At 40.5% G+C, this 22,308-nt stretch overlaps 1 protein-coding gene across 1 annotated transcript in view; it reads left to right on the top strand.

Annotated features, from left to right (window-relative positions):
• IL31RA (interleukin 31 receptor A) overlaps positions 1 to 22,308 on the top strand; it is a 54,188-nt gene that overhangs the window by 9,564 nt on the left and 22,316 nt on the right. Inside the window, 7 exon segments of the mRNA XM_032214432.1 lie at positions 7 to 95; positions 2,332 to 2,443; positions 4,716 to 4,870; positions 7,495 to 7,637; positions 11,959 to 12,124; positions 15,848 to 15,924; positions 20,790 to 21,012. Coding sequence (XP_032070323.1) covers positions 8 to 95; positions 2,332 to 2,443; positions 4,716 to 4,870; positions 7,495 to 7,637; positions 11,959 to 12,124; positions 15,848 to 15,924; positions 20,790 to 21,012 — 964 coding nt within the window. The 5' untranslated portion in view covers position 7.

Here is a 22,308-nt window from a genome sequence, read left to right as displayed (position 1 = left end):
TTACAGAATGTTCAGCCTTTGCAAAATGAGCCACATTAAAGCATTCCTTTTTGTGCTTTGGAACTTGACAATACTTTGCAAATTCTGCTTAACTGGTAAATTGAATCTTTTATATTTTTCTTACCCTTGAGTTGCAATGCTAAATAAATTTGGAAAAATGATTACATTTGGTGATATTTAATTTTTAGAACTGTTAGGATCAGGTAATATTTACAACCAATATATACAACCAATTTCATTGTATACATGATGTATAATGACAATAAAGGCTATTATTACTAATATAAAAGTTGGTGGTATATCTTTCTAATAGTGATTGAGGCTAACAGCCCAGGTAGTCCTCGACATACAACCACAGTTGTGACTGGAATTCCAGTCATAAATCATTGTGGTCATAAGTCAAGGCACCAAATGGGTAGACCCAACTTTTTCTACTGTTTATATGGCAGTTTTATGGTGGTCATAAATGCAAGATCACTCTCCCAAATAGTTTTGCCATTAACCAACTGATTGTAAATCAAAGACTACCTGTATAGGTAGTTCTTGCATAGGCCTTGTGTACCAAATATGCAAAGCTACAATAGTGCTGGAAAAAAATAATTTCAGAACCAAGGCCTTAGCAGTGTGACTCTTAGTCACAGGTTCACCACTACAGTCACTCAGTGTATGTTGTCCTGTGCCTGCTGTGGTTTTTTTTTCCTCCCATGCTCACTTGCAGAGTGGAGAGATTGCTTAAACACTGATGGTTTCCTGAGTTGTTCTTTAAAACCCAGCACTTCCCCAAAAGTTTGCAACTGCAGATTAACAAGATCAACTCTGTAACCTTAGTTAGCCCCAGCTGTTAGAATTAAACAAAAGGTGATTAGATAAATGAATGAATATACGGTAATGTAAACATGTGTATTAATAGTAGAATTATATGGACTGGAGGAATGGAAAGAACATGAATAGATGTATGAATAAGAATTAAGCTTTAATTGAAATGATGATATTAGAAAAAAAATGAAATAGATATATTTAAAATGCTTTAAATGATTGTTATTGGTACCAGAAGTGTATATTGTGATATTGAATCATGAAAGAAAAAAAGAAAGGATGGAATTTTAATATAAACAGATGCAAAGAGCTAAATAATGGAAATATGAATAACAAAACAGATGGAAGATGGGAAACAGAAAAGAAATATCATTACCACGCCTTTGAAAATAATAGTAAGAGGAGGGGGGGAAGTTAAAATAGAGAGAAATAAAAGGGGAAATATATGTATATCAATATATTAGGATATATGAAAGAGTAAGAGGAAGGTTTAGAACTGAAGAGTGATAGTAAAAGATATGGGTAAATAATATGAAAGAATTAAAATGAAATGTAATAACTATGTGTAATAATAATGAATACCAATAATAAATATGTCTGTTTATATTGAAATGTATGATACTCAGGTATCACACCATTCATGCAGTTATATGTGTAAACAATATAAAATAAAAACTTGACATAAAAAAAACCCTCTGTAACCTTAGTTATTTGTTTCACACCATGGGCTTTGTCTGCCTTATAAGTGACCTGGGAACATGCAGCAGGCAACAGCTGGCACGAGTGCATTCCTTTGGATGTGTATTTCTTGTTGTGTGCCTGCTTATTTTTTTTGCAAGCCCTTCCTCTCAAATGAATATAAATGCATGCATTAATTCCCCTCTAATTATCCCAGTACCCAAGTGAACATTTCAAAGAAGGGATGGGGGAAGGGAGAAAGGAAAGCCTAGTTGGGTGTCATGTGATTTTCCATTTAAGGACCTCGTCTACCAACTGAGTTGCAGGTCCCGATTAAGGTTGGTAAACAAGGACTGCCTTAAGCAGTGTTATTTAATTGAATCCCTGGTAAAGAATAAGAATATTTTTGATATTTGGAATCTATTTCTTGGAACTAATTGGGGCAGAAGGAGGAATTTTCCAAAGAAAATTCAAAGCTGATAGACTTGGAAACAATATTATTTTCTAATAAAAACAGTGGGATTATAGTAGGAGTTAAGTATAATGTAAAAGCTAGTCATATTTATTTAAAACAGCTCTCCCCTTAGAAATGAAAGGAGCTATTGTGAAGTAATGGTTAAAGACTAGAATTGAAGAGTTTCTCCTCAATCATAGAAAGTGACTGAATAGTTTTGGGTCCCTCCTTTTCTCTAGCTCAACATACCTCATAGGTTATTGTTTGAAGATAAAATGAAGAAAATTATTCAGGGAAATACTTGTGCTTTTAGTATTTAGACGACCATAAAGCAATTAAATAATGCCTGATGACAGCTTTTCTTTTGTTCCATTTAATTACAGCTTTGCCACAGAAACCTGAAAACATTTCTTGCATTTATAATTACAGTTCCATTCTTAATTGTAGCTGGACGTCTGGAAGAGAAATACCTGATAAAACAAAATGCAGTGTCAGGTAAATGGCAATTGGATGGTGATCATGGAGTGGAATCAATTAATGGCCATCATCTATACAGTGTAGAGATTATTCATATGATGATCATTCAACCAGGAGTGTCAAACTCGATTTCATTGAGGGCTTCATTAAGGTTGTGTTTGACCTGGGGGGGGGGGGCAGAATGGGCATGGCCATGGAGCGCATGGCCAGCTCAACATAACTCCTATTGGGAGTGCCTGTGGCAGCCCAAGTGCTTTGGCAGTGAAAATAGGCTCTAAACTCTGTTTTTGGCTGCCACAGCCTCCTGCAACCCACTTCCAGTGAAAACAGAGTTTTCCGTTTTAACTGGCAGAGGGTTACAGGAGGCAGTGACAGCCAAAAATGGACTTTGGGAGCCCGTTTTCTCTGGCAGAAGCACTGTGGGCTGGTCCTTCAGTGTTTCCAGGCCACCCTGCAGACCAGATCTATGAGCCCTGTGGGCCAGATCCGGTTCCTGGGCCTTCAGCTTGACACCCCTGCATTAAAAAATGTCATCTGATGAGACTCAGGAGATGCATCTTCTGTCAGAGACGCTGCTTTTTGGAACACATCTTCCCAGAGATATGAAGATCTGAAAAGCTGCTGTCCATTAACTTTGCCTTGGAGACCTGATTCTTTTCCCAGACTTTGGGCTGGACTGAATGTAGACTTCTTCTGGGTGGGCTTTATAGGTTATAGCAGATGTTTGGTCACCTGGGATGTCCATCTTTCTTTTTATTGGCTCTTATCCAGCCTACCACTGCAGCCAGACATTGCTTCAGGTTTTGCACAGCCTATTACTATATATCTATAATAGAGATTTACTTCAGTGATGAAATTCAATCCCCCCCACCATCGGTTCTGTGGGCATTGCTTGGTGGTGGTGGGTCATGTGACTGAGTAGGCATGGCCAACTTTACATCACTCACAGTAACCCAACAAGCCATGCCACAGAACTGACAGAAAGGTTCGGCTGGCCAAATCTTCTAGCATTCAACCTGGCTACTTCTCGCCTCCTTCTCATGTGTGCTCTGTGTGTATGAGCCCAAAAAGAAGAGAGAAGCAGCCACATTGAATATTGCAGCAGAGAGAAGCCGAATCTTTCTCCCTCCATTCACAGCAGAGCTGCTCTGCCCCTTTATCCCCCCCTCCCTTCCAGGATGTACCTTAAAAACTGTTTTGAGCAGCTCCTGTGCGATGCCGTCCCTCCGGCTGCTCCATTCTCCTGACCGGGTCTGGCCATGAGCAGCACTGGCAGGCATTGGGTATGCATGTGCGATCGGAACATGGTGGTGGCTGCGCACATGCACCCCATTGCTTGCCGGTGCTGCTCGTGTTTAGACCCAGCCAGGAGAATGGCAGCAGCCGGAGGGATGGTGTCACAGAAGGCAGCCGAAAGCAACCACTGGAGGCTTCTCAGCATGAAAGGCGGCTGAGCCTTGCCGTGTCCCACCCCAAGGCACAAAGGTAGATGAGTGAGGTGAGTGGAAAGCGGGGGCAAGGCCGGAGCTGTGGAATGGTGCATTCCCCTACCTGGCTGAGGTGTGCAGTGAGTGAGTGTTTGCTCTGAGGCAAGGCTGGTGCCGGGGAATGGTGCATTCCCTGACCCAGTCAGCATAGGGAGTAGCTCCGGGATGAGTGGGCAGCAGCTCTGGGGAATGGTGCATCCCTGGACCCTGGACCCTGACCCAAGGTGAAGGGAGAGCGGGTGGCAAGCATTCCTTAACTTTGGTGAGCTGAATGGGTGAGGCAACTGGTGAGGTGATTAGCTGGGCCGTGTGGCAAAGGCAATATATATAGGGTAAGGGTGGATGGGTGGGGTGAGCAGCGGGAAGGGGCGAGTGAGTGGCCGGAAAGGGTAAATGGCGACTGGACAAGCGGGTGACTGGGCAGGCATGGGCGGGGCCAACCAGAGGTAGTTTTTACCAGTTTGGCAAACCAATTCAAATCTTCCTTACCAGCTTGCCTAAACCAATCTAATATCACCCCTGGTTTGCTTCTGTTAGAAAAATTTAAGATGACAAGAACCTTCCACTCTTTACATGGAACTATTGATGGAATCTTATTTACCTCTTAGGAAATAAAATGCCAGAGGAGAGAAATTCCAGGCAAAATGGGGTTTTGTCACATCTGTAAATGAAAGGCAAATGTTGCCTAATTTTTTCCTAAATTGTGTCAGGTCTGAAAAGCTCTATGATTGATTCATGGTAAAATTCTTGACCTTTGACTTTTTTAATTCATATTTTTAATATAACAATCTACTTTTCTTTAGATATTTAATCAATGAGACATCTAGAGAAAGAAACGGTGTAATGGAAAATGGTTCATGTATAGCAAAAGATATTTCATCTTTGAGTTATGTTACACAAGTACAACTCTTTGGAGAAGAAGCATTCAACTTGACTTCCCAACTTGTGAAAGATTTAGGTAAGTCAACTCTTGATTTAATAAAAGACTTATTTCTGACAGATCCTCAGTGCTCTCTGAGCTTGTTTTCTTGTAGTCATTTCATTACTCAAATTAGGAACACATCAATCCTAATATTGAGTGGGACTTGCTGTCAGTTTATATTCCAGTGGCTTACTCTGTCAGTATTGATAGGGGTGATCTTGGATGTTCTTTAGTTGAGTTGTTTACTGTTAGTGTGTTTGGCCGTTCCTTGATTGGGGTATTTTTGTTGGTCTGATATTAATCTTGGAGCTAATCTATGCTCATCTGGATGTTGATTGCTGATGGGGGAAGTATTTTGGTTTTTTAGTTCCCCTTTTGGCTTGTTGTTTGTCTCTTTTGCACAGTATGTTTGTTTATGTCTATTGATGGTTAATTTGTCAGAGTTCCAAGCTTCTAGAAAGAATTTGTCTTTTTTGGATTTGGCTTGGTCTAGGATGGTCACAATTTCCCAGTTAAAATTATGGTTAAGTCAAGAAGCCAAAAAGGGAACAAAAAGACCAAAATACTTCCCCACCAGCAATCAACATCCAGGGTTAACTTCATGTTTAACATCAGACCAACCATCAACAAATAAACAATTTCCCAAACAGAGCTACCAAGCAAGCCAACAGCCCAAAAAGATCCTCCAAGACCACTCCCATAAACACTGACCCAACAATGACAGGGCAAACCACTATATATATATATATATATATATATATATATATATATATATATATATATATATATATATATATATATATATATATATATATATATATATATATATAAATAAATAAATATATATATAAATAAATATATATATATAAAAATTGAGAGCAAACCCCACTCCTTACTAGCACTGCTGATGTTATCTTTTTTTGGATAATGAAATATCTCCAAGAAAAACAGTCAAGGTCAGAGAACGCTCATTTCAACCCTGACTGCAAATATTCTCCTTACTCATTCATTTAAAATATTTTTGTGTCCCCTCTTCTTAAACAGAACTTTGGTAACTCTCAACAACAAAACCAATAATTATGAAATCAGAAACCATAAGAACAAAACACAACATTGCAAACATCCCCTGGGGATGTTCCAGATATTCTCATTCTATCTCAGCATATGGATAAAAAAGTGTGGACTTGATGTGAAAAGCTAAATGTTGGGAGAGGTTTTCAAATCATCGTGGGTTTCCATAAGGTAGTAATCCACAGAAAAAAACATGCTTCCAAGGTTCCCCATGATGGCAAGATATAAGGGAAAGTGTGCCTACCCAATCCAATCTGAAAAGATGGATGGATACTCTCAGGGAGAGGCAGTCCCACAAGTAATTTGGTACCACGTCAGTTGGGCTTTAAAGATGATAACTGGACACCTTAAATTGTACCCATGGCCAATGGAGTTCACACAACAGAGATGTATCACTGGTGAATCTAGGAACACCAATATTGCTCACATGGACCTTTTTTGTAAACCCATCAAAAGTTATCTCAGACCATGTATTTATCATATTATTAGGGCCCTCCAAAAATATAAAAGTGTGTGTTCTGAATGAGTGTGTCTGTGTCATGGTACCTCTTAATTCTGAAAATAGATTAGCCTCCTGTAATTCAAGTCTGGAGGCTAAACCATATGGTGAAGGGAGTTAGACTAGATCTAGTCTAACAAAGAGAAGGATTAGGGATGATACAATAGCAATCTTCCAGTACTTGATGGGTTCTCACAGAGAAGAGAAGATTAATTTATTGTCCAAAGTATCTGAGGGCAGGAAAAGAAGTAATGGGTGGTAGATTATTAAAGAGAGATCCAACCTAGATCCAATTAAGGAGAAATTTCCTGACAGTGACAACAATCAGTGGAGTGGCTTGCCTCTGGAAGTTGGGGCAGATCCATGATTGGAGGTTTTCAAGCAGAGACTGGACAGCCATTTGCCCAGAATAGTATAGGATCTCCCTACTTTGGGTGGCGGTAGCACTAGAAGACTTTCCAATCTTTTTATTTTATATTCGAAGTTGTTGTGCTTTAGTTACGTTTGTAATTTAGTGAGTACAGATGTGATGTTCAAAATATGTTAAATATATTTTTTGTCTCCATTAGAAGGATTTGAGTTTGTTGTTACTGCAATTATGAAATGAAGGAGTTGATGCAACAGTTCCTACAAAGGGAGTCTGTGATGCAAGATCTGTCTTTTTGATATGGGCACCATTTGCCCATTCAAATGTGACAGGGTTTATATTGCAACATTACATCCACAGTATTGCCAATTTTTACTTCATTGCATTCTCTAGTTGCTATTGGGATGAAGTATGATCATGGATATCTGTGCACCCAGATGATTTCTAAAACTCTGAGTGGGATTTAACTATGGGTTTGAATGACATTTCTCTATGAATATCTGGAACACTAGGCAGAACAAAGATAAAAATATTGCAGTCCTTAGTTGATACAGGTTTGTACTAGGTGAATTTAGTCACTTTGTATAGTTCTTAGGAACGATTGCTACATACCTGGGTTTCTTGTCTAGTCGTTTCACCCCAAATCAGGATATTTTTTGTTGCTGACTATAGTTAAATTGTGCGTTAACCTCTGAAAGTTTACCACTCATTTCTCAATTCTAGTCAAACCTGATCCTCCAGAAATAGTGACAATAGAAGGGATGAAGGAAATGCTAAGAGTTGACTTGAGAAGACACCCCAAAGAACCATCTTATGATCCTTTTATGTGTGAGATTTGGTACCAAGCCACAACAAAAGATATTTCTGTAAGTCAAATTTTAATTGATATAAGTTTTACCAAATCAATTAAAAATAGAGTAAGTACTTCCTTAGATGATGGCATTGAAAATGAGGCTCCCAAATATTTTAATTTATATCACCAAGTGAGAATAAAGATAGTGGTTTCCCGACCAAGCTATATGAGATAAAGAGTATATTTGCATCATTTTGCATCATAGTATCAGACAAAGTAAATCATGATGAATATATTCCTATTTCTCTCTTTTTCCCCTCTGGATGCCTTTGAATGAAGATCAACGCCACTCAAATATTAGATGAGGACACATTCCATATTTAGCATTTGTGATGTGATAATAGACTTATGGTAGTAAGCTAGAAACTAGAAACTAGGAACCACCTTGGAAATTTTAAAGTCCACCTCTCTGTCCAGTGCAGGAATCCACTATTAGGCCATCCCTATGAAATGGCCAGACTCTTTTCAAATACCTTTAGGAAATTTTCCCCTGAAATCTATGTACTTCTTTGTAATTTAAATCTGTTTTTTATTATACTGTTTCTTGGAATAATTCTGTTATGTCACCTACATGATATTGCTTGAAATACTTGAAAACAGCTACCATGTCTGCTTGCAGTTTCCTCTTCCCCAAGGACTATACCCATTGCCTCCAACTGACTCCCATCAATGTTCCCTCTAATTTTTTTCAGTGTGAGCAGAAAAGTATAGTGTTTGAGCGGCATATTTTCATGCCTGAGCACCTGAATTTTTTTAACAGATGTCACCTAAGACAACAACGAAATCAGTGTTATTTGAAACTCAAAGTTATGTTTATTCAAGGTACCCGCTTAATTAAAAGTGTTATATAATATCAGTATCACTTAACAACGCTACTGCTTAGCAACCAAAATGTTGGCTCAGAAAGTCTGGCTTTTGAAGCACGCAAATCTTAAAGCTGTTGTTACAACACCCTCGCACCCCTAACCCTTTAGAAAAAAAAAAACAGGGGTCTTCAAACCTGACAGCTTTAAGACTTGTGGACTTCAACTCCCAGAATTCCTCCTCCAGTCATGTTGGCTCAGAAACTCTGGCATTGAAGCATGCAAGTCTTAAAGCTGTCAAGTTACAAGATCCTTGCACCCATAACCCTTTAGGGAAAAAAAACACAGGGATCTTCAAGCCTGACATCTTAAGACTTGTGGACTTCAACTCCCAGAATTCCTCCTCCAGTCATGTTGCGGCGACGTCATCTGCGTGGATCTGCTCCATCTTTGGATTTTTTTCACAGGGGGCAGGGCTGCCGCTGAAGACGCCGACGAGCCCCCCCCCACCAGAATAACTGCTGCTGCCTCCCCCTCCTCCTCCAAGAGGACCACCACATATGCTGCCCGGCGCTGTGGCTGAGGTGAAGCTGCCAAAGCTCCCGCTGGCACCACCTCCACTCGGAGCACCTGAGCTGGGCACCGCATTTACCCCCTGCCGCCACCTCATCCTCTGCCGTGCTTTTGAGAAGGCATGAGGCCTTTTTTTCCTGCTCCCGCCCCCTCCGCCGCCTTTCTACTAACTCCCGTGGCCTCATGGCTCCTCAAAAGCACGGCAGAGGAGGAAGGGGGAGGGATAACGTGCAGGCCAGCTCAGGTGCCCGCGTGGAGGGGGAGGCAGGGGTGCTGCTGATGGGAGCTTTGGCAGCTTCATCTCAGCCGCGGCGTCAGGCAGCAAATCCAGTGCTGTTAGAGAAGGAGGAGGAGGAGGCAGCAGATATTCTGGTGGCGGCAGGGGCTTTGGGGGGGTTACTTCAGCCGCAGCGCCGGGCACAAGCGGCTAGGATTGGCCACCCAGAAAGGACCTCCCCGGGCTTGCTTTGCTGAACACAGGGGCGACTGGCTCTAGTTTGAGCGGCTGCGGCCGGCACAAACTACCGTCAGTCGCTCCGTGCTCATCAAAACAAGTCTGCGGAGGTCCTTTGTGGACGGCCAGTTCTAGCTGCCTGCAAAGGACTTCTCCACGTTTGCTTTGGCAGAAATCACTGCACGGCAATTAGAAACTGCTGCGTGAGGTTTTTTTCCATGTGCGCCGCCGCGTAGCCGTGCACCTTAGAGGGAACAGTGACTCCCATTATGGTTACTTTCCCCTGGGCATGTTACAGTTTGATAGTGTCTAACTTAAAATGTGGTGCCTAGAACAAGACCCAGTATTCTGAGTGTGGTCTGATCAGTCCAGAATACAAGGCCCATTTTTGGTTGGTAGAGTGCTGTTGGTGCGTTGGGAGGCTGGAAATGGACCACGCAGGACAGTTCCTACCGGTTCAGACTGGTTCGGCCAAACTGGTAGTGGTTTGGCGGCCTGGGTCGCTGAACCGGCAGCGACCCAGGCCTGCCACACCCCCGACCTGATTCTCCTGGCGGCACCATCTTGTTTTTTGCTTCTGCACATGCACAGAGCAATTTTTATTGCACTGCACATGCACATGCATGGGGCGCGCCCACAAACAAACTGGAAGTAGTGACTGCTGGAATCCACCCCTGATATAGGGGCCTCTCAGGGCCTCCGCGCAGCCCATTTTTGGCTAGCAGAGGCACCACAGGCTGGTCCTTTGATATTTCCAGGCCAGCCTCAGGGGCCAGATTTAAGCACCCCGCAGGCCGGATGCAGCCTGTGGGCCTTGAGTTTGACACCCCAGCTTTAGGCTTTCTAATTTTCTTTCTGCAGGTAATAGTTATTTACTGACTCTTCTTGATGATTTCAAGCATTTTTCATTTTCTGTAACACTCTTTTTAACTTTCAGTCAATCAAAATATTTCTGTGTATTCAGAACTATCTCCTAAGGTGCTGTCTGAGTTTGCTTGTTTTCTTGCAGATGTTTCATTACCCAAACTAGGTAACATAATCAATGCTCATATTCACCTGCAAGAAAACAGCCAAGCTCAGTGAGCACCAAGCACCCTTCATTTCAAACATGAGCTACAAATGTTCTCTTTTATTGGTATTTCCTAAATTGCAGTCATCCATCCCCCCCACCCCCATTGGTATACTATTGTACATCCAATATATAATTTTCAATCGTCCTGTGTTTTGTTCCTGAAGATTTTGTTTATGGGATCCTGCATATTGCTATGATATGATGCCATTAAGTTGCTGTTCACTCTTAACAACCGCATACATATTTTTTTTCTTGGATGATATGACCCCAGCTTGCTCTTTCTGCTCCTCTGATAGCGCATCCACTGTTGCTATAATTGAGTCCATCCAACTTGCTGGTGATTGTCCTCTTCTTCTCTTTTATTATTGAAATATACTCCTGTGAAAGTTATTGCTTGCTTGATCTTTATTTATTTACAAGCTTTGTATGCTGTGTCAAATCTAGTGAAATCTATTGTGGATGTGGGACTGTGCCCCAATTTCTCTGTTGCATGCTGAATCCCCAAATAATGTAGTCATTTCTTTCCACAGTTTTTAACTTTTACAACCAACTCTTCCACACTGGTGAAGATAAAATTATAGAGAGCTGATCTCCTTGTTTTCTCTTTAGCCAGCTAAACAATGAAACTTTGCACTTTGATCCTTTAATATGCCAGTCCTCCATTCCATTGGTGATTGGGGGAATGACTGTTGTTCAGTAAATGCAGGAATGATTGAAAATGAATACAAGTAATTTTAGAATTAAATTATTGATATGGAGAGGATGGTTAAAATGTGGGTAAAGCAGAAAATAAGAATGAAATATTTGTTCTAAATGTTATAAAATAAAAGTAATTGGAGTAATTGGAAATATGAAAAAATAGTTTGGGGAATTTGGAGTAGAGTTTGAAAATAAATAATAACATTAATTTGAATAATTATCAGAGGCCACCCAAGCCTGGATGTTGATTGTACAGCTCAAAAGTGTTTATGCCTCCAGCATAAACCTGTCCACAGGCAAATCTGTCAGTAATGTTTGACAAATGATAAGGAAGTGCTACAGTTCTTATCATTCGGACTAAGAAACCCACCCCCACTTCTCCACCACAGCTCACTCTCAATTAGTGAAGTAAAAGCTTGTCTTATATAAATAAAGACAACATTTTCCATTCCCAACAGACTGAGCTTTCATTAGCTGAAAAAGAAAAGCTGTGTCTAAGGAAATCAGGATGTATGACAACCTTTATTTACAATTTTGTTTTTATTCTTTTTATCATGGTTATCAAAACAACATTTTTATTTATTTATAGTTAGGCATCTATCCACATCCAGTTGAAAGAAGATAGATGAAATCAAACTTTAACTCTCACTGTGGAATTTTACAAATTATACAGTAGTAGTTCGGTATAAGCTTTTACCATGATAATTGAAACAACAATTCTATTTATTTTTAGGCCTACGCCAATGTCCAGATTAAAAAATATGAAAGAGATAAATCTTTAAATCTCACTGGCCTGTGGAATTTTACAAATTATACAGTTGCTGCTCGGTGTAGGTCTGTTTGGTCCAGTCACTGGAGTGATTGGAGCAACAAAGTAACAAAGAGAACGGAAGAACAAGGTAAGAAAAACAGAGCTAGGTTTGGCATAGTGATTTCATTTGCAGATTTAAACATCTCTGGTCATGGTTAATAGCAATAGCACTTAGATTTATATACCGCTTCTTAGTGCATTTACAGCCCCCTCTAAGCAGTTTACAGGGTCAGCATATTGCCCCAAACAATCTGGGTCCTCGTTTTACCCAACTCGGAAGGATGGAAGGCTGAGTCAACCTTGAGCCGGAGAGATTTCAACTGCTGAACTGCAGCTAGCAGTCAGCTGAAATAGCCTACAGTGGTTTTTTTTTTTTGTTAGTTGCGAAGTCGTGTCCGACCCATCGCGACTCCATGGACAATGTTCCTCCAGGCCTTCCTGTATTCTACCATCCTCTGGGGTCTATTTAAGCTCAAGCCTATTGCTTCAGTTACTCCATCCAGCTACCTCATTCTCTGTTGTCTCATTCTTCTTTTGCCCTCAATCCTTCCCAGCATTAGGCTCACCAGTGAATCCTTCCTTCTCATTAGGTGGCCAAAGTATTTGAGTTCCATCTTCAGGATCTGGCCTTCTAAAGAGCAGTCAGGGTTGATCTCCTCTAGGACTGACCCGTTTGATCACCTTGCAGTCTAAGAGACTCACAAGAGTCCTCTTCAGCACCATAGTTCAAAGGCCTCAATTCTTTGGCGTTCAGCCTTTTTTATGGTCCAACTTTCACAGCCATACATTGCAACTGGGAAAACTATAGCCTTGACTATACACACTTTTGTTGGCAGTGTGATGTCTCTGCTTTTTAGTATGCTGTCTAGATTTGCCATAACTTTCCTCCCCAGGAGCAAGTGTCTTTTAATTTCTTGGCTGCAGCCCCCATCTGCGGTGATCTTGGAGCCCAGGAAATAATAAATAATAAAGGTTAAAGAACTATCAGTCATATCTTGGTCACCTCCTATTTGGATTACTCTAATGCACTCTGCATAGGGTTGCCCTCAAAGATCACACAGAAACTTTGACTATTCTAGAGTGGAGCAGCATGCATAGTAATGCAGACCCCTAAGGTTACCCATTTAAAAACCTCAGTTGTGTGAACTGCATTGGCTTCCAGTTTCTTTCCAGATACAGGTCAAGGTGTTGGTCATCACCTTTAAAGCCTTATATGGCAAAGGAGCAGGTCTACCTGTGCTATCAAGTCAGAGAGTGTGAGCATGCATCTAGTCCCTTCCCCTAAATATTGACATTTGTTGGGAGCTGGACAGTACGCCTTTTCCATGCCTTCCCTATGGACTGTTCTTCCCCTGGATGTTTGGCAGGCTCCTAGCCTTCCATAAAGCTGTGAAGACCCCTTTTTTTCCTCAAATGCTGGGATAAGATTGGATAATTACAGATTAGATGTTTGACTCGAAGCTGGGGTCTTTGTTGCTTTTTAACATTTTAACATTGGTTTTATAGTTTTAATATGGTTAGATATATTGTTTTAACTTTTCTTGGGAGCCATGCAAAGTTGATTAGAAGATTGGTGGCTATATAAATTTTTCAATAAATAGATAAATAAACTATAAACTATTTAAACGCCTGCATAAATAATGGCACATATATTGTATATGTACAGTGAACTCAGCTTAGTTGGGTCTTAGCTGAAGAATACACACATACACACAAATACACACACACACACACACACAGTCTTCACTGTTTTTTGGCAGTTCCAGGAAGGGGGAATCGGCTGAAATCCCTGCTTCCTGGAACTGCCCAAAAACGCGCCATGCAGAATGGAGCATTTAGAGGCTGAAAACACAAGGAAGAGAGGCCAAAATCATGAGATGGAGAGGCCAGAAACGTGAGGCACGGAGGCTGCGATGGTCTGTGGCAATCCCTGCAGCCTGGAACAGGTCTAAAATGCGATGTGCGGAGGCTGAAAATGGCCAAATGGTGGGGCCGATGAGTGGGCAGGGCTACATTCGGTGTATAAGACACACACAAAATTTTCCCCTCTTTTAGGGGAGGGGTATTGCCTCTTATACTCCGAAAAATATGTGTAGTGTGCTTGTATGTATACCGTGTTTCCCCGAAAATATGACATGTCCTGATAATAAGGCCATGCCACATTTTTCTGGTGGGCAAAAATATAAGCCCTCTCCTGGAAATAAGCCCCCTGGACAACCCCCACCTCTGGCCAGGCAGAGTGCCGCTCACCAACCTAGCGGTATCCCAAAGGTGCCAAGCCATGGGAAACGGGGGGAGCAAAGGTGATTGTGTTGCTTGGCGCCTTCGGGATACCGCTAGATTGGTGAGCTGTGCTGTGCCCAGCTGGAGAGGGGGGGTGCCGGGCAGCTGCTCTCTTGCTAGCCGGCTCCCAAAGAGCTGAGCACAGCCTCAGGGGCGAATGGCTGGGTTGCGCTGTCGCAGCAGCACAGCACAGTAGCCATGAAGCGACCACGTTATGAACAACCACACAGAAAACCCCCTTTCCAGCCGTGCACAGCACAATTTACTGACCTAGGGCTATTGCCAAGCCGCGGGAGTGCCTGTTCTCCACTGCCTGGCTCCCGCTGCTTGGCACCTTCAAAATGCCAGTGAATGGCGCTCTGCATGGCTGAAGAGAGGGGTTGCATGAATGGCTGTTCTGCTCCCGTTCACCTCCTAGCCTCACAATGTCCTGGACCAGCTCTCCCTGCAGAGCCAGAGCACCTCTGCTGCCACCGCCGCTGCTATCCCAGCATGGCTTTTTTGGTGGCTCCCAACTGAGTCTTCCTGCAGTGGCCGCTCTGGGCATACGCTCTATGGTTGTGGACTGGCTGCCTGCAGAACATACTCCCAGAGCGTACAACCATAGAACGTATGCCAGAGTGGCCACTGCAGGAAGACTTCGTTTGGAAGCCACCAAAAAAGCCATGCTGGGATGGCGGCGGCAGTGGCAGTGGAGGTGCTCTGGCTCTGCAGGGAGAGTTGGGCCAGGGCATTGTGAGGCTGGGAGGCGCGTGAGCGGGAATGGAACCCCCCTCTCCAGCCATGCAGAGCGCCATTCACTGGCATTTCAAAGGTGCCAAGCCGCGGGAGCGAGGCACATGCGCGTGCGCGCACACACACACACACAGAGTACAGATGGGTCTTGTTTTTTGTAAGTATATATTGCAGCAAAAAATGGAACTGTGGGGTAATGTACTAGAGTCTATGGTCATCTGATTCTCCCAAGAGCACTTCTTCCCAATTGACTTCCTTTAGAGCAACTTGTTTGGCAGGTGAGATGTAGTTCTTTCTTAAATAGCAGAGGGGCACAGAAGTGACCTTGGAGAAAATACACAGACACCATTAAAATAATATGGGCTCAGGATGCCAGGTGTGGGGAGGACAGGACACGAGAAATAGACATAAAGTAGCTTTGGCTTGATTCTTTCTGGTATGAAAGGAAGTAAAAGAGAGACACCATTAGTTTTCAAGAGTACTAGTATTTCTTCTGGTGTCACCTTGTCATCACCTTGAAGGGTTAACATCTCTTTTATTTGGATTAAGTATTTCCAATTATTCGGTCATGATGGTCTGACATATCCAGTTACTAGAATACAGCTGAAATTGCCTCCCTGGGAAAGAACAAAAAATGGAGTGTTATTGTGTTCTTGTTAAGTGCAATGTCTGTTTGCTGTTAGAGAAGACTAACTATTACTTAACTTACAAAAGGAAGCGATACCTATCCAAGTAATCAGAAAGAATCACTTCTTTTCATATTTTACAATTCAGTTTCATTTGTTTTTAACAGCTCCTTTGAAAGTAGACTTATGGAGAGTAATTGAAACTTGTCCTAATGGAAGCAGAAATGTGCAACTTTTGTGGAAGGTAAAAAATATCAAGACATTTAAAGATTCAATTTTTTTTAATGAATATACTGGTTTATTTCTCAGTAGAGTCTTAAAAACTATATATGTAGAAACTTTAAAGTCAAAATCTACCTTATCTCCTTGCTTGGATTTACTTTCCCAGTGAAAGCATAATTCATATCTATTGACTTTGGAAAAGGAATGAATTTAAATTTCTTATTCCAAATTCCTTTCAACAAGTTATTGGTTTATTTTAAGAATCAAGAAGGGAAGAATTGAGAAGAATTATCTAAGAGGGCATTCATTTCTCATTGAAGCATACAGCTTTTTAAAAATGAGAAACAGGAAATATAAGGAACATACCGATGGTTTTCAAGGTTTATCAAAAGCTGAGAAATCCTGGTTATTGGGATTTCTTAAAATGAAATGGTGATATTCACAGTATCATGCCTAAAGCTAAAAAGACTAAGATAACATTTTGTGTATATAAGGAACATACCGATGGTTTTCAAGGTTTATCAAAAGCTGAGAAATCCTGGTTATTGGGATTTCTTAAAATGAAATGGTGATATTCACAGTATCATGCCTAAAGCTAAAAAGACTAAGATAACATTTTGTTTAAATAAAAAATAGTTTAAAAAGATCCTCCACTGATTGATGTTTTAGAGATTATGTAGCTTTTCTGCAACTGCTGATGAGAATATACAACTAGTAACTACTAGTCCTGGAAGCTGGTAAAGGTGTGGTTGTATGTAGTGATGTCGATACAAATGGGCCTCATTGGAAAACCTGTTCAAGTTGATGATGATGTTGATTCCTATGATTCTGGTACTTTGCATAATTCTTCCAAAGGAAGCTTTTTTTAAAAAATATTTTTTTAAAAAATTGAGGTTTATTATAAAATACAAGAAAACAAAAATGAGAAAATAAAGGGAAAGGAGAAATGGAAAAGAGTATAAAGATAAAAAAGGAAAAGAATACAAGAATACAATAGCAGAGTTGGAAGGGACCTTGGAGGTCTTCTAATCCAATCCCCTGTCTAGGCAGGAAACTCTATACCGTTCCAGACAAATGGCTATCCAACATTTTCTTAAAGACTTCCAGTGTTGGGGCATTCACAACTTCTGGAGGCAAACTGTTCCACTGATTAATTGTTCTAACTGTCAGGAAATTTCTCCTCAGTTCTAAGTTGCTTCTCTCCTTGATTAGTTTCCACCCATTGCTTCTTGTTCTACCCTCAGGTACCTTGGAGAGTAGTTTGACTCCCTCTTCTTTGTGGCAACCCCTTAGTTATTGGAACACTGCTATCATGTCTCCCCTAGTCCTTCTTTTTATTAAACTAGACATACCCAATTCCTGCAACCGTTCTTCATATGTTTTAGACTCCAGTCACCTATTCATCTTTGTTGCTCTTCTCTACACTCTCTCTAGAGTCTCCACATCTTTTTTACATCATGGCGACCAAAACTGAATGCAGTATTCCAAGTGTGGCCTTACCAAGGCATTATAAAGTGGTATTAACACTTCGCGTGATCTTGATTTTATCCCTCTGTTTATGTACCTTAGAACTGTGTTGGCTTTTTTGGCAGCTGCTGCACACTGCTGGCTCATATTTAAATGGTTGTCCACTAGGACTTCAAGATCCCTCTCACAATTACTACTATTGAGCAAGATGCCACCTATACTGTACCTGTGCATTTCGTTTTTCTTGCCTAAATGTAGAACATTACTCTTTTCATCATTAAATTTCATTTTGTTAGATAGTGCCCAATGTTCAAGTTTGTCAAGATCCTTCTGTATCTTAAGCCTGTCTTGACTATTGACTATTCCTGCCAGTTTGGTGTCATCTGCAAATGTGATGAGTTCTCCATTTATTCCCTCATCCAAATCACTTATGAAGATGGTGAAGAGTACTGAGCCTAAAACAGAGCCTTGGGGTGCTCCACTGCATAACTTCCCTCCATGTAGATGCAGTTCCAATGAGGACTACATGTTGAGTGCGGTTACGAATCCATCTGGTGGTGATGCTGTCTAACCCACATTCTTCTACTTTATCTAGTAGTAGGTTATGGTCTACCTTATCAAATGCCTTATTGAAGTCCAAGTAAACTATATCGAAGGCATTCATCTGGTCCACTAATTTTGTCACTTTGTCAAAGAATGCAATAAGATTAGTCTGGCATGATCTGTTTTTGACAAATCCATGTTGGCTTTTGGCTATTACTTTGTTTACTTCTAGGTGTTCACTAATTCGTTGCTTGATTATCTTTTCCAGAATCTTTTGTGGTATTGAGGTTAGGCTGTTAGGTCTAAAGTTTCCTGGATCTATTTTTTTTCCTTTTTTGAAGTTGGGAACTACATCAGCTCTTTTCCAGTCCTCTGGCAGTTCCCCGGTGCTCCAGGATCTCTGAAAGATATAGTTCAGTGGTTCTGAGATTTCGATTGCCAGTTCCTACAGAACCCTGGGGTGTAATCCTTCCGGTCCTGGTGATTTGAACTCATCTAGGGTAGACAGTTGCTTGCTTACCATTTTCTTCCTTATTTCAACTTATGTTCCTAATCTGATTTTTGTGGTGCTGTTTTTGGTTGGACTGTTTTATCCCTTTGCGTAAAGACAGATGCAAAAAATGAGTTAAATAGTTCTGCTTTCTCCCTGTTGCTTGTCACCTTCTTGCCACTTTTTCCTAGCAATGGACCAATTGTTTCCTTAACTTTTTTTCTTGTTTTTAACATGTTGGAAAAATTTTTTTTTGTTATTTTTTACTTTTGTGGCAAACCTTTCTTCATTGTGAGCCTTAGCTTTCTTTACTTAATCTTTACAGGCTTGGGCTATTTGCTGATATTCTGCCTTAGTTATGTCCCCCTCTTTCCACTTTTTATACTTAACTTTTTTGTCTTTCAATTTGTCAGAGAGTTCTTTATGCAGCCATGCTGGTTTCTTTTGGGAGCTGTTATTTTTCTTCTTCATTGGTATTGTGCTAGACTGGGATTTTATAATCTCATTTTTCAAAATTTCCCAAGCTTCTTGAGTTGTTTTCCCCTTGAGGATTCTCATCCATGGAATTCTTCCCAAGCTCTCTCTAAGTTTATTGAAATTAGCTCTCTTAAAGTCCAAGACTCTAGTTTCACTTTGTCCTACTACTTCTGTTTGCATAATGTTGAATTCCAATATTGCATGGTCACTTGCCCCCAGGGTTCCTATGGCTTCAATGCCTTCTATCATTTCCTCTCTGTTAGTGAGAATTAAGTCCAATATGGCTGATCCCCTTGTTCCCTTCTCTACCCTTTGGGAAACAAAGTTGTCTGCTAGGTTCGTTAGGAACCTGTTGGATCTTCCACTTGGTGCAGAGTTTGTTTCCCAGTTGATGTCAGGGTAGTTAAAATCTCCAATTACTATTGTGGTGTGCTTCCTACATACCTTAGTTAGCTGACTAGCAAAAAGTTCATCTACCTCCTCTGCTTGGTTGGGTGGCCTGTAGTATAGACCTATGGCAATGTCATTTCCTCCCCCCCCCCAACCTTTAATATTGACCCAAATGCATTCAAGATAGTTCTCATCATTGTTGTGCTCTATTTCTGTAGAGATGTAATTATTTCTTATATATAGTGCAACTCCACCTCCTCTTTTATTTGGTCTATTTCTTTTAAATAATTTAAATCCTTCTAGCTGTATGTTCCATTTGTGGGTTTCATCCCATCAAGTTTCTGTAATGGCAACAATACCCTATCTGCCCTCATTTACTTGAATTTCTAATTCACCCTGTTTATTCCTCATACTCTGCACATTGGTGCATAGATATTTGAGTCCATTTTGATTGACCCTGTGTTTACTGTCTACATAACCTGTGATATGCCTGACTGCCCCTATTTTCTTGCCACCTGTATGATTCATGCACATGGTATAGCACTCATGATTAAATGCTTGATTTTGTTTGACAACAGGAGTGATAATCTTACCCGCACAAACATCAATGTTACATGCACTGATAACCCTATGAGTTTTAGATTGCTGGGGACAGAAATGTTCTGTATCAATTAATTCTCTGTCCCCGCTGTTCAGTTTAAATGTTTATCCAGAAAATCTGTGAATTTAATGCCAAGTAACTCAGTCCCCTTCTTGGATGGGTGCAAACCATCTCTTTTGTACAGTTTTTCATTGGATCCGCTGCAGGCATCATGACTAATAAACCAAAGCCGTCCCTTTTACACCACTCCTTTAGCCACACATTAAACTCTGCTACACGCTGGCCCTTCCCTTTTTGTTCCTTACATACTGGTAAAACCTCTGAAAAGATAAGCCTACAACCTACACTACTAAGTTTATACCCCAAGCTCTGGAAATCATTCTTCACAGAAAATACATCTTTTGGGGACAGAAAAAAAAAACACTGAACTGATTTTTTAAAAAATGCAATAGACTACAGAAAATGTTTCAACTTCAACTGTTTGTTTTACATTTCTATAACAGCAAATTAATTAAAACCTAAAATTAAAGTTTCATTTTTTTTCTTTTTTTAGCATAAAACCCAGAATCGGTTTCCAATTGGAAACAAATTGTAAGCTTGGGATCTAAATTGACTTCCTAACAGTACTGGAGGGATAAAAACCCCAAATGTTTGCCTTTTAATTTATACTGTTTAACTATTTAGGTTTTAGCAGTGATTGTTTTTTTAATGTTTAAATGTGTTTTAATCATTTGTAGATTTGTATGGTACATAATTACCTGGAACTATGAATAAGTATAACTCTGCACCTAACATGTGAATGCTTTTCAAGTGCCTCCTTTACTATTGTGTGCATTATTCATGCATGCCATTTTTAGGAGTCCAGTCCTATACATTTTTAATCATTTATTCTTCTTAATTGCTACTATGTATTGACCAGGAATGTAAAGAATTCCCATCTTCAGGAATAATAACTGGCTATACAGTAAAATACATTGCAGAACATGTCAACGTTACCTTTGAAGGAAAATACAATCAGAATGAGCCCATCATTCTCAACCTGACAGAGGACGCCTACAATATCAGTTTTACTGCTCATAACAGTGCTGGAGATTCTCCTGAAGCTACTATCAGAATTCCATCAAAACATGAAGAAACAATAGGTATGTTTATGCAAATGTACACAACACAGACTAAGAAAGGGCTTTCAAAATACTGCATACAGCATTACTCCTTGTGCCACTAGTACTTTGTTGCAGTGCATCTGGGAGAGAGAAAGAGAGGGAGACAAAGAGACACAGAGAGTGAGAGAGAGAAAGAGAGAGAGAGAGAGACAGAGACAGAGAAAGAGAGACACAGAGAGAGACAGAGGGAGACAGAGGGAGACAGAGAGATAAAATGAGACAGAGAGAGACACACAGCGAGAAAGAGAGACAGAGAGAATGAGACGACAGACAGACAGACAGACAGACAGAAAGAGAGATGCTAAATATACGGATTCTTATCAGAGAATGACAAACCATTTCTGAAAAAGCTTCCTAGGAAAGCTGCACAGGCAGTCTCCAGGAGTCAAGAAGTAAAAAATAAAATAGTAAAATAAAATATATGCATGTATTTATTTATTTACCAGGCCTTCTATGCTAATCCCATAGAAATGCAATTATCTGAGGGAAATTATAGATGTAAGAGACTTATGCAGAGCCTTTGTAGAAAGAGCTAAGACTTAGTTAAAGAATACAATATAGGATTTGATTTCTTTGCTCACATAATTAGCTATAGGATAACATTTAGCGTGTGAAAAGTTGCTTTGAATTGCACCTAAATGTTCCTGTGAACATGAGTAACACTGCACTAGAAAAAAGTAAGTAAGGAGGGAGGGAGGGAGCAGAAGTATTGTTTCCAAGACATAAAACACAGTATAACTATTTTAATTTGATCTGCAGTATCAGTTTGAAGTGAATGTGTAAACAATCTCTGTGGTAAAGGTTAATGTAGTTTTCCTGAGAAAGGACACTGTCTTTAATGTCTATAAATATTTTCTCAGTGTAAATCCTCCTGAATGAGAATTTTATTGCCAATTTTGTCCTACTGCTTTTCTTTTGAACCAATTTTTTTCTTCTTGTCTGTATCTGCTAGTTGTAAATCATTATTCATACTCCAAATGACATGGTTTTCCCCCCCAAAATATATATATATCTTGAAACCCTACCTTTAAAACTTTGTTCCTACCTGAAGTGTCACATGATACTCAGTTGATTTATGAATGAAGGCAAATATACATGTCCCAGGATAATGTTGCAGGATCCAATCTGAGTTGGTCACCAGGTCCAGAGGCTTATCCTTCCAAGCTCTTGAAGGAAGCCCATCTTTAGGGAACTTATCTGTCTCTTGAATGTGTGTGCTGGGATGTTCTATGTATAGTATTTATGTGGTGCCTGGTTGTGTGTGGGTTTTAGTTG

This window comes from Thamnophis elegans, chromosome 3 (genome assembly GCF_009769535.1).
Source record: "Thamnophis elegans isolate rThaEle1 chromosome 3, rThaEle1.pri, whole genome shotgun sequence".
NCBI classification, from domain to species: Eukaryota; Metazoa; Chordata; class Lepidosauria; order Squamata; family Colubridae; genus Thamnophis; species Thamnophis elegans.
Note: the sequence above shows the minus strand (reverse complement) of the source record. Positions and strands in the feature narration are given on the sequence as shown.